Source organism: Salarias fasciatus, chromosome 7 (genome assembly GCF_902148845.1).
Source record: "Salarias fasciatus chromosome 7, fSalaFa1.1, whole genome shotgun sequence".
Classification (NCBI taxonomy): Eukaryota; Metazoa; Chordata; class Actinopteri; order Blenniiformes; family Blenniidae; genus Salarias; species Salarias fasciatus.
Window position 1 is genome coordinate 15482831 of NC_043751.1, and position 16815 is coordinate 15499645.

Genomic DNA, 16815 nt, shown 5'->3' on the forward strand with positions numbered 1-16815 from the left:
ATATATATCAACTAGAAAAAGCAATTCCTGCGAATGAAAACTGAAAAACAATTAAAACAAATAAAGGGTATCAAGATTAAAGAGGATTAAAGAAAAAAATTTAAAGCTGGGGCTGTCTGTTCACCATCTTCTTGAAAAAGTAGTGGTGGAAAGTACAGGACAACCATACAGAGTAATGGGGCCCATTAAACTATGTCAAGCATGACTTTTTGGACTGAAAACTAGTTACAGTTTTACTTATATAGAAACTTTCATATAAGACATTCATTTCAAAGACCTTTTCAACAGAAGAAATTTCAAACACTAAATATTTCACAGGGAATATTCAAGGGAATATAAAAATGTACCGAAAAAACCTAATAGGCTGGTGCTGAGCATGGTCAATAGTAACAGGAAGGTTGGTCTCAGTGTTGAGGGGGTGATAGATGATTTGAGAAAAATCAAACTCAAGTTTCACTTCTGTGTCCCACAGAAGCACTTTGAGGACATGATGAAAAAGGATCAACAAATAGTCAAACTGAAAAAGATAATGCTCAAATCTTCACTCAGTTGGCGCAGCGGAGGAAACGGTTTGACACTAAGTACAGACAGACCAAGCAACTGCTCTCAGCCAAGTTTTGGGAAATTCAGAAAAAAGACGAGCTCTACAATGAAAATTTAAAACCATTGAACAACTGAAAGGAAGTAACCCAGCAGGCCATCTGAGAGAGGGACATAGCTTTGGACGACCTCAGCCAAAAGCTGGCGGCTCTAAAGCGAGAGGTTGATGCTGCTCGTCAGAAAAAAGAGAAAACACTGTGGAAAAGGATCCACAGTTTCTTCAAAAGGACAAGAAAGTCCACTTAAAGCTGACCCATCCACCCATCTCCATCCCCTCTTCTAATCCATCCATCCATCCATCCATTTTCTACAGCTTGTCCTTTGCAGGGTCGCGGGTGGCTGGAGCCAATCCCAGCTGCTGTGGGCGAGGGCAGGATACACCCTGGACAGGTCGCCAGTCTGTCGCAGGGCTAACACATATAGATATACAACCATTCACACTCACATTCAAACCTAGGGGCAATTTAGGGTGACCAATTAACCTGACGTGCATGTTTTTGGACCATGGGAGGAAGCTGGAGTGACTGGAGGGAACACATGCACACACGGGACCAACATGCAAACTCCACACAGACTCCACTCCTAACCCCCTTCCTTTCATTTATGTGTTCTCCCTGTCCTAGTGAGTTTTCTCTGGGTGCTCCGGTTTCCTCCCACAATCCCAACAATCAATCAAAAGTTGCTGTTATTCCACACCAGTTCCTAAAATGTTTGTGTCATCCTCTCATCCACAAATAACACAAATTTTACAAGTTTGGATACTTTACGTACAGTATGTCTGTGTGATGTACATTATAAACAGTTTAGCTGCCAACACTGACTCCTGGGGGATGCCACACAATATCCAAATTATGAGTGACAGTCTCCATTCTTCACAAACTGTTTCCTGTTCCTCATATAGTTTCTCACCCAATCAACACTACTGCTGTAATTCCTTACTGATCCGGTATATCGAAAGATAGGGCATGATTTATGTTGTCAAATCAAAATTTTAAATCAATTAAAACTCCAGCTGTGAATTTTTTATTATTAGTTTTAATTGTGGCTGGAATTTGTGATTTCTCCATTGAATTCAGTTAATATGATGTACCACCTTAAAACTGATGGAGATGAGAGGAGCGCGCATAAAACTTTCCGTTTTAAGTTTGTGAAATCCTACTTTCATCCTACAGGCCCCAGGAATGTACGATTTGTTTGTGTGTACAGTGTGTGGAGCTGCGGCGGTGACTCCGGGGAGCCGGTAGGAGGAGACTGCGTTCAGTCTTCCGCCTCGGCCGCCCTGACTTCTCTCCACTCACTGCCCTAATTGCGCCGCATGTTAGTACCTTTGTGCATGTTTCTGTGCACTCGCCCACTCTTTCCCCCCCTCAAAGGAAAACAAGGAAGAGCGGTTTCCTCACCGGCAGCTCCCCGGCTCTTGTAACACAGCAATCCCTGGAAGCAGTGGCCCGCCTCATCCATGCATTGGAGTCCCGGGCCCCAGCGCACCGGCTCCAGCCATGTCGGCCCGGAATGCAGCGGCTGGCGGCGGTGACAGAGCGGGAGGCGAACCGGCAGGTAATTAAATCGCCTCTAAAGCTCTAATGGAGCTGAGTGTCTTTTCATACGTCGCATCGTTATAGGTTGTGTATGTACCAGGAAGACAGCAGTGAGCCTTAGTGTTTTTTATCCGACATGTTTTTTTCTTCTTTTTTTTTTTGCCGGCTGACCACAACTTTGCGCTATTCCAAAACTAGGTCAGTAGATCAGTGGAGCAAGCTCTCCCTCTCGCTTCGCCATTTATGTAACACGACTTTCTTTGCCATTTCGCCAGCGTTTTTTTGCTCGAAACATCCTGCTTATCTACCGTGTTTGGCAGCAACGGCGATGCATTTTTATACGAAGTGTGCGTTTATTACACTGTCATGTCAACACGCACGGCTAAAGCGCGTAAACGTTAGCTTAGCAGGCAGCGAGCAAGCAAGGCCCGTGTTTACCGGAGCACAGAGGCGTCTCTGTTCAGGGCACGGATTACTCCTGTCGAAGCTAACGCTTCGATGACCGTGTTTACAATGAAAGTTTGGTCATATTAGCACTAATGGTCGCTGTCGTCGAGGCCTTTGCGATGGTTGGTGTCACCCATCCGGTTGAAGCGGCTCATCCGTCAGTCCGGACCGAGCAGACATTGCTCCGTAGTCCGCGGTCTGTCCACACGCTGCTCAGCTGCACGGACCAAGACAGTGTTTTTGCATTTAAAGCATAAAGGGACCCCATCGATAAAACGTCGTCTTGTGTATAAACACACACCAGGCTGTTGTTACTCCCTCCTGACTCCAAAGATGTGTCGTTTTGTTATTCAGCAACCCGAAGGTTCATACTCGAAGTTGTCACAAACCAAAGAGGTGAAGTGTGAATCCTTCAGATCTCCACAGAAGGTCGTTTGTTTTCTTACGGAATAAAAAACACGATAGCTGCAGCAATTGAAAACATCAGCTGTACTTAAATTAGCCATGTAACATAACGTGAGTCATTTGCTGGCTGAACTACGCAGGATACTGTTCAAACCGAAAAAACCCACCTGTAGTAATGTTTATGAGTTCATGATTGTATTGTTGTAGTTACTGAACTGTTTGATGGTTTGCTGCATAAATTGATCTTTTACCGTGTGAGTTGTTTGACAGTTAATTTCAAAGTTGGAGATTGTCTCAATGGGGAAGTTTTTTTTAATAGCTTCTTCTTAAAATATATTTATTCAAACATGGATATAACAAACCGATCATAATAATAATATATACTAAACACAGAACATCAAAAACACAAGACCTTTTATTCATGTCAGTAAATTGCTGGGAAGAAGAATAAACTTAATAAAAGCCAACCCTTTCACCCTATGCACTGAATGAATTGTTTTATTACCCGCTTATTAAATTTGTTGTTTAAATAAACTGTTGAAAGTCTCAATGCATTAAAAGTTTCTGGTAAAATACACTAAGTAGATAAATGGTGTGACAACTAATTGACAGAATGTGCCAAAGACAGACTTGGCGTTTTGACAGTACAATTCAGCCTCCAGGTCACAGAAACAAAGTAAAGATACAAAGCAAAATGGCAAAGCAAAAATATATGGCATAAACAAAAGAGTGAAGAAAGGTAAGGAATTTAAAAATAAGCTAGAGATACAAATGTGGTGTGGGAGCTTGCTGAAAACAACTACAAGGTCAAAAATGGTGCACCTCCTTCCACCACCCCCACCTTCTCTCGTACTTCAGAGGGAAATGCAGCACTGCAAACATCAGCCGTCGAAGCTACAGATACTCCATTGTCACTTTAGTGAGTGCTCAAACAGATGTGCCATAAATTCTCTCTTCACAATTTTAACCTTGTTCAGTTTTGCTTGAAATTATGATCTTATTTGCAATGTAAAGATAATAAACTGGTAACGAAAAACAAATAAGCCACAGTGTAAACCCACAAGTGGAACAGAGTGTCTGTCTCTCGACTCTGCAAATGACACCCTGGCTATAGATTTGCTTTGAGGTCATAGGTTGCAGTGGATATTGAGCTGGACGGCGTTGTGCTTTAGAAACATTAATGTTCCATGCCATCTTTCTTAAGCCTGATAATTACAACTCAAAATGTACCCAGAGGAGCACTTAAACTATATTAAAAGGGATCCACCAATACTACTTCTTTAAACTTACAAAGTTTTGACTCCTTCATTCACTGATATAAAATACAGAAATGTATTTCTGTGGTGATGTTTGTCTTGAATTAAACCAACATGGCTGACGTTGCTCCTCCTTTGCTGACTTCCTGCCCTGCTGAGAGGTTGACGTGAAGCGACTGTAAAGTGGTATTGATTGTGTCTGTTTTGGAGTGTTTTTGCAAACCAGGACCAACATGCTGTATTTGACCCGATACCCAATACTGGTGTCAGTATCGCTGCATCCCTTTTTGTTAACTTAAATGCACCGAGGAAGTGTTTATGGCTGGGCAACTGTGGCCGATTAAATTGATTTGTACAAGTGTAACTAATGACTTCATGAGTGTGTGTCAGGTCGTCTGATGCCCCTGTATTTCCAGAGGCAGTTTTGGGTAATATGAGTCCTTGTAAATGTTCCCAGGTATTGCCAATTTCTTCTTCACAAGTCAGTCTCAGTTTGAGGCTTGTAACATGATTTCACTTACCTACGATTTGCAGAGCATGCCAGGATTTGTGTGACTTGTCCGATGTCTGTCATGACAGAAAGCAGGTGTGAAAATCATAATGTAACAAACCAACTGAGTTAGATGTGTGGACCTGTGTTGCAAATCAGACCCCCAGTTAAAAATATAACAACACACATGTAAATGACTTGTAAATGGCGGTGTGAAAATTACACAAATGGTAAAATGTTCAAAGGAGAAAATGCTACCTTTTAGATTCAATATTCTAAAATATCATTTTGAATTAAACCTATTTCAAATCGCTATATGGTGTGAACGTCACTATCTTGTGAGCTGTGAATGCGTTTTATAGAGAGGCGTTCACCCTGGCCATACATGGTGTGGGGTTATTTCAGTGCAGCAAATGCTCATTCAGGTGTTTAGTGAATGAAACTCGTGGACATGTGAATCTGGGAAAGGGATTGTGCAAGTTGGCAGAGGCGCGTGTGTACAACCTGATGTCTTGTCGGCCACTTGCCTTCTCCATAACCCTGTAATCCTGCCGATCTTGACAGGGATCTGGTGATTAAAAGTCAGGTCGCCGCTGATCTGGTAATGGCCATTTGGGTCACACAGTTAAAAATAGGTGTGATGAATTGGCAACCACATTTGTTGTGTTTCCTGTTCTGGAAATTTCTCTCCCACAGTCTTGCATGAATACACATGAGGCCGTGACTAACTCACGAAATATAAGATAGGCTGCAATAGCAGAGGGAGGCTGTTATTCTTCATCAGTTCTCTGTTAACCATCGACTGATATCTGTTATCTTAGAAATAATTCCAGGTGCTGCCGCTGGAGTAAGATATCAGATGGATTTCTGTTTTGTCCAAACTACTTGGTCACACAGCATCGTAAACCTGATCGAGTGAGTCTTTGGAGAGGTTCATGGGCTGAGAGGATTACTCCATCCAGCATGCTGCTCTCAGTTTCCATCACAGCTGAGATGACAGCAGGTGAATGCTGCCTCAGTAAAATCACCTCCACTAATCTGTGCCAGGAGAAAACCCGTGCCTCTGAATCACATGAGAATCGGACCCTGGATTATTTAATTAGCAAATTAGATTGACCTATCTGAAAAACAGTTAAGTTTTTTCATACAAAGTTCACTTTTCTAATTAACAGAAATCATCACTGATTTTCAGTTGTACTAATTTTAATTTTGATCTGATAAAATTAAAGCTAGCATCTCCAATACTTTTGAGGAAAGATACTTTCTTTAATTGCCTAAGATGTTCAGAGAATAAGTAAAAACTGATTAATTCCGGTGATAGGTATGCAATTAAACTAAAACCATTAGTTCTTATCCTTATTCCTCTTATTTAAACAAAATGTTTCCAGAGCCGATGAAACCTTCACATCACTTTATGAAATCTGCAGCCGTCACCGTGCATCACGTCCTTACTTGGTCGTCTCTGAATGCGACATTTATGCAGCTCTGCTACACATCACAATCACAGCTGGAGAAAGAAGATCCTGACGCCTGAATAGCTTCCTAAAATCTTTCCTAGCAGTAACTTTCATTTGAATATAAGTCATATTTGTCAACAAATGTGCCATGAAGAGGAAAACAACCATAAGTGGCACTGGTGTATAGATCACCTATAAGCCTCAGCCAGCAGCTGCTGTTTGAAAAGCCATTAGTTAATTTGTTTCTTGAGCTGTGGCCGAAGTGCTTTTTGCCTACATTTAGTCTTGCCTGTTTTGTTTTTTTTCCCCGTCACAAGTCTGTCTTTTTTTTAACCAGTCCCTCACAAGCTTGTCAGATACTCCAAACTATCTTTCCCAATCTGCTTCATTTTGCTGTGTAGCTTTCTATTAATGGTGAAATTTTGCATACACTGTCAGTCTAATGTGATAGTAATGGAGGATTTTCAGTGATTCTGTAGCCATACAGTGTGACTTAGAGTTAAAAAATGATATTATTGATATAATTTGATGATTAAGTCGCTGACCCTTCCCACCCTGGTCAGGAACTCTTCCAAACACTCCCCTCTGGAAGGAGGCTTCGGACCGTCAGGACCAGAAACTCACGTCACAAGAACAGTTTCTTCATATCTGCCACCAGCCTCACAAACAAGGCCCCAGACCACTACTGACCCGCCCACCCCCACCCATACTTGAGCATTTTCCACTTTGTGTGAACTGGCAACATAGTTCTAATAAAAAAAAAAAAATAAAAAAAAAAATTGCCAAACATCCCATTTTTTCTTTCGCTTCAAAAAATGAAAACAGGCCATCCAACCTGCAGTACATCGAGAAATGACCGAACCTAACTTTGAATGTGAAGAAATTCCTCAGCATGACTCACCCTTTCTCCTCTTCACTTTGGTTTAAGCAAAGTGGGTCAAAAGTGACACTCGCGCTTTACAATCCGGAGATTTCCTGAAAAGTAACACACGTTGGTTGTTGTTGGGCTTTTCTCCAGGATGACAAAACCTTTTGTTAACGGCTGCTGGTGTCCACATGCCCGTTCTTAAGAACCAACATTTTAACCCAACAGTGAGTTGATCAAAGTTGATCAAGTTGAAACAAACCATTGGCGAGTCGAGTCATTACACCTCGGTTCACCATAGGTATATTTTTGTATGTTTGTGTGTGTGTGTGTGTGTGTGTGTGTGTGTGTGTGTGTGTGTGTGTGTGTGTGTGTGTGTGTGTGTGTGTGTAAGTTATTGAATTGTCTCTCTTTGTGATGAACTTTGCCCATAGTTATCTGAGATTACCTCTCGTGCCACCGAGTATGATGATGTGGCGTTTGTTATTTCTGGTAATTCAACCAATCTATTTCAAACATGGCAGCATAAAAACATTCGAGTGTTACTTTGTGAATTAGATGAAGCCGAAAGCATGAATAGTTTTGCCATATTGATTGAATGTCCAGTTTTTGGCCCTGGTAAAAACATGAATGTACTGAAGTTACACCTGAGCAACCAGTCGTTCTGGTTCTGTTAGCAGAATGATCAAGTCGAGGATCCATTAATAAACATTTAAAGTCATGTTACACAAGTGAAATGAATGATATGTAAAACATTTGTGTAATGTAAGGCCACAGGCCAGAAAAACCTATTTAAATCCATTTAAAAGATACTACGTTTTATTCAGGGTTGCAAGGTGCTGGAATCTCCGCTAACTGTGGGTGTTTTAACCTGAACAGATCGCCAGTCTGCCACAAGGCGCAAACAAAGACTGAAAACCACCCACATGTACAATTTGAGCAATTCAGGGTCATCAGTTCACCACAAATTTCTATTTTTGGACTTTCAGAGGAAATTCGAGTACTCATGGGGTCAATGTGCAAACTTCAAATAGAAAGGGCTGGCCTATAATTGAACCTGCTTGTTATAAGGCCAGAGTGCGAACCACTGCGCCGCCATGCCACCACAATACTATATTCACATTTACATACTTAAATATAAATTGAAATATAATCTGTATGGGTTGTATTCTACCACAGAGCATTATCAAATGTGTTCACACAAAACAGTATGTCTCAGATGTGTCTTAAGAGAAAAGTCATCCTGCGGAAAAACCTACTGTTTAGAAGACAGCAGTTTCCACTGTGGCTTACATACAATGGAAAAATAAAGGACTGTAGTTTTACGAACAAATTCACTGCACAGCGCAATGTCATTGTGATTAGTTCTCATCCAAATTGTGCCTTTAGTTTAACCTTTTTCTGCTGAGTTATTTTCATTTCAAAATTGCCTCTCACTAGTCTGTTGAGCCTTGTCTCACAAATGTCAACTACTGTGCTGTACGACACACCGAGTTTCGTCAAATATGTTCAGAAAATAATGCAAAGAGGCTATCTTTAGCCGTGTGAGGATTTGGCAGTAAGTCATGGCCCGAATGCACCTGCCTGTCTCATATGATTGTTTGATTTGGGTCACGGAGCATATCCTCAGGGAGTGCACTATATCAGTGATAAGACACCGCTGGTGCCACGCCTTTTCATACCTGGACTGTTGTTTTTGTTCGGGTTTTTTTTTTCTTTAGGAAACATAAACTATATTCTTCACTCATTCTATATAAACAGAAGTGTGTTAAACTTTTAGACGACTACAATTTGTTTTCTTTCTTCTGGAACTATGTCTGAAAAGGTGAGAGTTTCACAGAGGAGAGGAACATACAGTCCGTTGAAACCTGATCATGCCAGTCAGACGTCTGGAGCATTGAAAGATGAGTTACTGATCAGACTGGTGGAATGAGAAGCCATCCTGAAGTGCTGAGCGTTGTTGTTCACTAGCTGTTTAAATGCTGCATATTAATTGCTTTGGATACCAGCGAGGATGACGCACTTTGGAACGAGCAGACATGACGGGAATGAGAGTGACGGGATCTGCAGTGAAACCTGACGACGGACTCTGTATATAAATCTGCAAATAACAAATCTGAAAAATGATGTACATTGATGTATACTTTTGCAGCAGTCAACAATTTATCAAGTTTTTGCAGGTGAAACTGTAATCTGTTTTCAAGGTTCAACATGTTTGCTCATGAAAGTAGGTTGGAAACTGTGCTATCCTAAGAGTAGAGGTTATATTGCTGTTGCATTTGACTTTTTCACCGTTTTGATTTTTGCAGCATGTACAGACGAAGCGCTCCCTTGCCACCTTATTAACACAGTTCCTGCTGTTCAGTTACAGAACTTTTTTTTTTCTTTTTGCAGCGTGACCCATTGTACCCACTAATGAAACTGATCATCAGATCTGCTTGTGACCTCTTAACAAGAACATTGTGACCAATGTCAAGGCGTGGATATAATAACACAGATGTGGGGGACTCGTTTGTGTTTACAAACGGTGTCGTCACGTCTTAAGCGTGTCTGACGATGCTGTTCGTGGTTGTGTGTTGCAGAGGATGTGCTGGTGGAGGAAAATCAAAGCAGTTCTGTGTCTCAGTCCAGCCTGATGACCCCCTCCTCGGCTTCTGGTATGTCCCTAAGTATGGAAATGCCCCGGAAGCGCAAGGGCAGCATGGACAACCAGTAAGTAGAAAGACTGATTTCTTTGATGGAATTGAGGAAAAAGTCAAATCCATTGAGTCAAAGTTGTGCTCATATTTATGTTTTTTTTTTTTTTTTTTTTTTTTTTCCAGGGATTCAAAATCTGTTTTAATGGTCGACGTCGATGCAGATGATGACCAAAATGGGTACTGTGTGTTCATGAAATAATGCCAGAGATACATTTTCATTTTTTTTTTTTTTTACAATTACATTTGAAGGAAACAAATGAAATAATGATTGTGTTTCACTAACTTTGGATTGCAGTTTGTGGTGCAGGACTTAAGCTCAACAGTGAACCTTTTCAAAATGTTTTACTCTGTAAATCTTACTACTTCACAGGTCAGATGACGAGGATCAACATGTCAAAATTAAATGCCTCAGGTAGATGACATTTCATAACCTCATTACACTTTGTAGTTGTGTTATTCCATCTTAAAATAAATTTGATGGTATTCAGTGTGTAGGTGCTGTTTTTAAATAATAAACGAGTCTTGTTTTTTTTGTTTGTTTGATTTTTTTAGGGAACCACATAGCCAAATTGAGAAGAGGAGACGGGACAAAATGAATAAGCTCATTGAGAAGCTGTCGGCCATGATCCCGACCTGTAACCCCATGTCCCGCAAGCTGGACAAACTCACGGTGCTCAGAATGGCCGTGCAGCACCTGAAGTCTCTCAAAGGTACGGAGCCAGACCTTCCTGTAGTTTGCTAAATGGACGAGCGAGATGATTGTGATGTGTTTTTGCAAATCTCTTTAGTCAGCTGAATGAAAATTACATTTTCACAAAATCCAAAATAGGATTCAGTTATGGATGAACTTGTGTGTTTTAATGCATTTAGCTGCTCGTGTCACGTTGTTTTCTGTACTTTCAGGTTCAGCGAGTTCGTTCTCGGAAGCCAGCTACAAACCCTCATTCCTTCCCGATGAGGAGCTCAAGCACCTTGTCCTCAAGGTAAATCTCACCAATGAGAATGTTTTTGCTTTTTCATTTGATAGCAGCCTGTAATGTAAACTTAAATGTGGCGTGGCCTTAAGTTGGGTTCAAACGGTGTGATACATGGAAATCACGAAGGTGTTTCTGACTTTATTGTATTCAAGACCCTGAAATGCATACAGTAGCCTATATGTTAAAAAAAAACAAACTCAATGACCTCCTTTCTTCCACTCCATAGCACTGACTCCCCCTCTTCTCCCCGGTGTTTCTTTGTGCAGGCTGCAGATGGTTTCCTCTTTGTGGTGGGCTGTGATCGTGGGAAAATAGTTTTTGTCTCGGAGTCCGTCACAAAGATTTTAAATTATAGTCGGGTAAAATTTCTACTTTTGTCACTGTCTCTGCAACCTTTTTATAATGTAGGAATTGACTGTGGTGTTTAGAGACTGTCAACAGTCCAGAGTCTATAAGCTGTGCGATGCTCTGTAGCAAAATGACATGAACACACCAAGTAACTTATTGTACTTTGCTCATGATTTTTGGAATCTGACAGTTAATCTCTTTTCCAGAAATAGCTGTTTAGTAAACTTACTGGACAGTTTTCAGAAACAGACATGTATAGTATGGCTGTTTTAGTTAATAAGAGAAAAGTTATATTGGACAAACATGTTAGATGTTTTTAAAGGTAGTGTTCACTTGAGAATATCAGAAAGGCTTTAATATTACTCAACAGACGATTTGTAGTAGTCAGGAGTTGCTGTTCATTCGGTTATGTTATTTTCTAAAATCAGGATTTGAAGGTTTTTCCAGGTTCCTTTAATCGGACTTTTTTTCTTCTCCAGACGGAGCTGATCGGACAGAGCCTGTTTGATTACATACACCCCAAGGACATGGGAAAAGTGAAGGAGCAGCTGTCGGCTTCTGAACTGTACCCTCGTGAACGGCTAATAGATGCTAAAAGTAAAAAGCACTTACTTCCATCTCACGTCTGCTGTGTGTGTACCGTACGCGCGTCGAAGCTCATTTAACGCCTCCTCCGTGTCCTCAGCCGGTCTGCAGGTCCAGGCTGACCTCCCAGTCGGCGCTGCGCGGCTGTGTTCAGGTGCACGGCGTTCGTTCTTCTGCCGGATGAAATACAATAAGATTGCCGTCAAGGTGGAAGAGAAGGATTCGCAGGCCAACACATCCAAAAAGAAAGGCAAGGCCACTGCTCAGTTCAACCAGTTTCTGTGCATTCTTGTTAATTTGGCTCATGATTCACACGATCTGTTTCCATTTTGTTTGTGTGTGCCGTGTTGATGTCTCGTGGGTCACGTTTGCGTTCGCGTTACAGAGTCACAGAAGTACTGCACAGTCCACTGTACGGGCTACATGCGCAGCTGGCCGACCAGTCAGCTGGGAGCGGAGGGGGAGGGGGAGTCGGACAAGCAGGACAGCTCCCACTTCAGCTGCCTGGTGGCAGTGGGACGAGTCCACCCCCACACGCCTCCCCAGGTCAACGGAGAGGTCCGAGTCAAACCCACAGAGTTCATCACGCGCTACGCCATGGATGGCAAATTCACCTTTGTTGATCAAAGGTTAGAGAGAGGTTCCCAGAGTTCACTGTGGCCATTCAGTTTTGAGTAGTATGCTATATTTATCTTCACCAAGAAGTAGAAGCAAACAACAATTTGATGAATATTTTAAATAAAATCACATCCGGAATTGTTTTAATTTCTTTTTCAGAGCGACCACCATTCTTGGTTATCTTCCCCAAGAATTACTAGGAACTTCATGCTATGAATACTTCCATCAAGATGACTTACCACATTTAGCCGATCGACATCGAAAAGGTAAAATTAATTTCTTGAAGCATTTATAAAGATCACTACAATGTTTATTGTCTTCACCGAAGTCAGCATGTTGGAGGATTTCTAAATATTTTCTCCTGGTCCAAACTAATCAGCTTGCTGTTTTTCTTCCTCAGTGCTGCGAAGTAAAGAGAAAATAGAGACAAACTGCTACAAGTTCAAAACAAAATATGGCTCTTTTGTTACTCTGCAAAGTCAGTGGTTTAGTTTTGTAAATCCCTGGACCAAAGAAGTAGAATATATAGTGTCTACTAACACAGTCATATCGTGAGTATCTGCCTCACTTCTTTTATATATATGATCTGTATCTCTTTGCTGGTGCACGTTCCTCTGAGCCAGTTTTCTCGTCCTATTAAAGGCATGACCACAGTCGAACAGGTCGATCAGGAAACAAGTCTGAGCAGTCGAGCAATTCCAAGGCTTCTGAAGGTCAGCTCTCGCCCAGTCTCTTTCACTGCAGCAGTGGGGCTTTTCTTTCCTTCATACTTTCTTTTTCTTTTTCTTCTTTTGTTTTTGTCAGAGTGTAAGAAGTCCCTTCCAGCGATACCAGGCATCTCCACCACTCCCGGGACCATGATCTACGCCGGGAGTATAGGGACCCACATTGCAAACGAGCTGCTGGATTTCAACAGGTGTGGTTTCTTAAAATATCTCCAGCTGCGTTTTACGTGTCTACTGTGTTCCTGTCGATCTGACTGAGTTCATTCTTTTCATTCATTCATTCATTCATTCATTTTCTGAAACCGCTTGATCCTGTTAAGGGTCGCGGGGTGCTGGAGCCAGTCCCAGCTCCTGATGGGCGACGGCAGGGTACACCCTGGACAGTTCGCCAGTCCATCGCAGGGCCAACAATTGATTGAGTTCTTACTATTAAAAGCCCAGATTGTCCTGATTGCATGAACAGTGAGTAAAGTCATAAGACTTATTTAGTCAATGAATCGGTGCCATCATGCTTTTTGTTATCATGTTGGCTCTTTGCAGCATGTGCAGAGAAGCATTGTCTTTATTCAGAATCTGATCAGGAGAAGAAATGTTGTGGTTGAGAGCAGCATTGTCTCTCTGAATGAGCCAGTTGTGTTTGCACCATTTTTATCAAAGCAGCTTGCATTGAAGCTTCACTTGGTAACGGTGCATGAGAGACATGTGCACTAAGATTAGTACTACAAACCAGTTTGGACATTCACTAAGGACCTGTGTTAACAGCCAATCTCAGGCGGAATAGAAATTATTGTCCTACAGATCAGAATCTTCAGGTAGACATGTTTACATGAAGCATTTTAGTTTTAATTAGGCTCATTCTGATTAATTGCGTCTATATACACAGAGACATTCAATAAAAGTTGAGTATCTCCTTTCTGGTCTGTGGGTTAGACTTTGACTGACTGGGTCATAAAAATGCAGTCAGAATATTTTGTGAGCTGCCATTTTAAGTGTTCATTTTACACTGAGACAGTTTAGAGAAGCAAAACAAAGGACCCTTTTGTGAACAGCGGCTTGGCATCACTATTTGTTGAACATTATATCATCAACCGGATGTTGATTTGCGTCATTTGTGTCATTGGCTGAATTATAAATTTACTCAAGATTTTTAAGTTAAAGGCCTTGTACCGTTTCCTGTAAACCTGAGCCTAATATAGTATTGTATGATTGCTACAACCACATTTGCGGTGTTTGCCTTGTGGGTGGGGCAGATCAGAAGCTATTGGGTGTAGTTTTAATTTGATCTGTGTGGCTCTTCTTCAGAATGAACTCTTCGCCCTCCAGTGGAAACGTCAGCCCGTTCAGCGTGCTGCAGGACAAGTCTCCACAAACTCACAATCAGATCAGCAACAATGTAAGTTTTTTTAAATCGAGTTACTGTTATAAAACTATTCCGTAAAAAATGTAAAAGAAAACACAAGAGCTATAGGTGTGATTTTTGCGGAATGGAATAATGAAACTGTGTTCAGTCAGCATCTAATTAGAAACAGCATATTCCCATAACCCCTGAAATATTTTTAAAACATATCCAAGTGATTGGCTTCAGTTTAGCTTTTTCATATTGAAAAAAAAAAAAAAAAAAATATATATATATATATATATATATATATATGAAAAATCTTTCAGTGCATAATCAGATATTGCAGAAATATAAAATAAAGATATTTCACTGGCATTTCTGGGAAATTGAACCTGAGTTTTCATTAAGATTGAATCCCATAATGTGATTGTTCACCTCGCCTCCTTCCATGCTGCTCCGGTAGTCAAATTGTGCACCTCTTCTGCTCTTTAGGTGCCAAATGGAGAAACGTCGGATATGGAGATTCCAGGAAAGTCCAGCTCAGAGGACGAGCCCCAAGGAGCTGCTTTCTCGGGAGGAGAAACTCTTATGGGTATTTACTGTAAACTTATGAGGAAGCTGATATTTATTGATATGTCTCAGCACCATTTCATTGTGTTCCTCGGTTTTAACTCTTATTTCATGTCTGAAGGGGAGAATTCCCAGCTGGATTTGGACAGCATGGTTGGACCGGGCCTTAGTAGTCTCAGCAACGATGAAGCAGCAATGGCCGTGATCATGAGCCTCCTGGAGACTGACACAAACCTGGAAGACGCTGTGGACTTTGAAGAGATGCACTGGTCCTTATAGAACCTGCAGTAACGCGTTAAACGTAGTACGCTGAAGAACACTCGGATTGTCACTTTGATGGCGAGAACTGCTCAATGTTTACTCCACGAAGGAGCAGAAAATCTAGGAGGAAAAAAAAACTTTTAATTTATTAGTTCCTTTTTTTTTTTTTTTTTTTTACACATAAGCTGTGTGTTGGGCGGCTGCTCAAACGAAAGCAGGACTGACGACATGAAGGTATATCTGCTTACCTTCTTCAGAAGGAGGATGTGCCTCTGAAGCCTTACAGCAGTCCGCCTGCTCTGAAACCATGTACGTCGTCGTCGTTTTCCTAAAATCTACTGTCAGCCTCGCCAGGTTGAAGGACCCATGAACACAGAAGACAGCGATAAGCTGGAGCTCATGGTGGCTTGGGATTTCCTGCTCCTGTTTCTCTCCTCCACCCACATTAAAACAAAGGCTGGGAGAAGCAATGTAAAACAAGTTGCACTGAATTGATGATTTTTTTTTTTTTTTTTTTTTTTTTTAAAGGTTGTGATTTCACTAGGTACTGTATGTTGAATTAAAACGTGAGGAGGACATCTTGACGACCTGGCCCATCTTTGCAACCCCTCAGGATCCAGACCGGCGGTATCCACCGTACCACGGCAGACCACACTTCCATAACCTCGACTCTCTTTGAGGGCCACCTCAGTGAAGTGGAGCTCAGAGATTTTCTATTGTCAGTATCTGAACATTATCCACCGACCCGGTCTTGTAACCTCTTCTCTTGTACACTGATCTAATCATACTGTATACGTGTGGAGTTGGTATAACTGCAAAACACCATGACTTCAGGCCGTATGTGTCTTAAAGGGATAGTTTGCAGAGTGAACCCCTGGGTTTTATAGGTTCGAGATTGAAACATTGAAGGTTCCTTGGAAGAACTTGTCCACTTTCATGCCCGTTTTTGGCATTACAGTATGACTTCATGCAAAGCAGGTCTGCACTTCAGAGATTTGGTAGCAACGACGAGACGGCAAATCAAGTTTTACATCTGTGGCATTTCGTCAATACATTGCTCGAGGCTGATATCAGAGTCTGGTGGTTGAAGCGATAACTCAGGGGGTTATCCAGCTAGAGGTTTTATGTACTTCCATGCCTACCGTCAGTTGGTGTGTCATGTAATGAGTCCACTCTTGTTCACCTCTGCATCTGCAGTTGCGAGAAAAAGCATGTGAATCATTTTATCAAGACATTTTGCTGGAAAACTTGAGAGACTGTCCGCCGACTGAAACTCAGTCGAGCATGGGCCGTGCAAAAGTACAAAGACCCAAAACAGAAGAAAATATACATTTTATGACCAATTTATGCAGCAGTTTAAGTAATCCCACAAGGTTCACATACTTTTTCTTGCAACTGTATGTTCTTAATTGTTGTCAGCTTTATTTTCTAGCAGGTAAGCCATAGCTTTGGCCATTTATTCTTCTACCATTGTGCACTGGCAGTCTTTCAAAAGTCATATTTATTGTTCAGTGTGTCAGAGGCACACGGCATTGTCAAACAGATTTATTAAGGGATTGTGCTATGCAGACTTATCATTCCAGATTCAAATACATTTTCCTTTTTTTTCCCCTCTCCTTTTAATGTGCATGAACA

General features: G+C 41.4%; 1 protein-coding gene across 1 annotated transcript; it reads left to right on the forward strand.

The window, feature by feature from the left end:
* The first annotated feature begins 1926 nt into the window (after nt 1–1926).
* bmal2 (basic helix-loop-helix ARNT like 2) lies at nt 1927–15299 on the forward strand. Its single transcript, XM_030096599.1, has 17 exons — nt 1927–2157; nt 9641–9770; nt 9881–9934; nt 10128–10169; nt 10310–10467; nt 10661–10740; nt 11001–11093; nt 11562–11679; nt 11768–11917; nt 12053–12296; nt 12445–12551; nt 12686–12836; nt 12928–12998; nt 13090–13201; nt 14313–14403; nt 14842–14941; nt 15041–15299. Exons 1-17 carry the CDS (start codon nt 2100–2102, stop codon nt 15196–15198), a joined length of 1917 nt encoding a protein of 638 aa, XP_029952459.1. The 5' UTR covers nt 1927–2099; the 3' UTR covers nt 15199–15299.
* Nucleotides 15300–16815: the final 1516 nt, after the last annotated feature.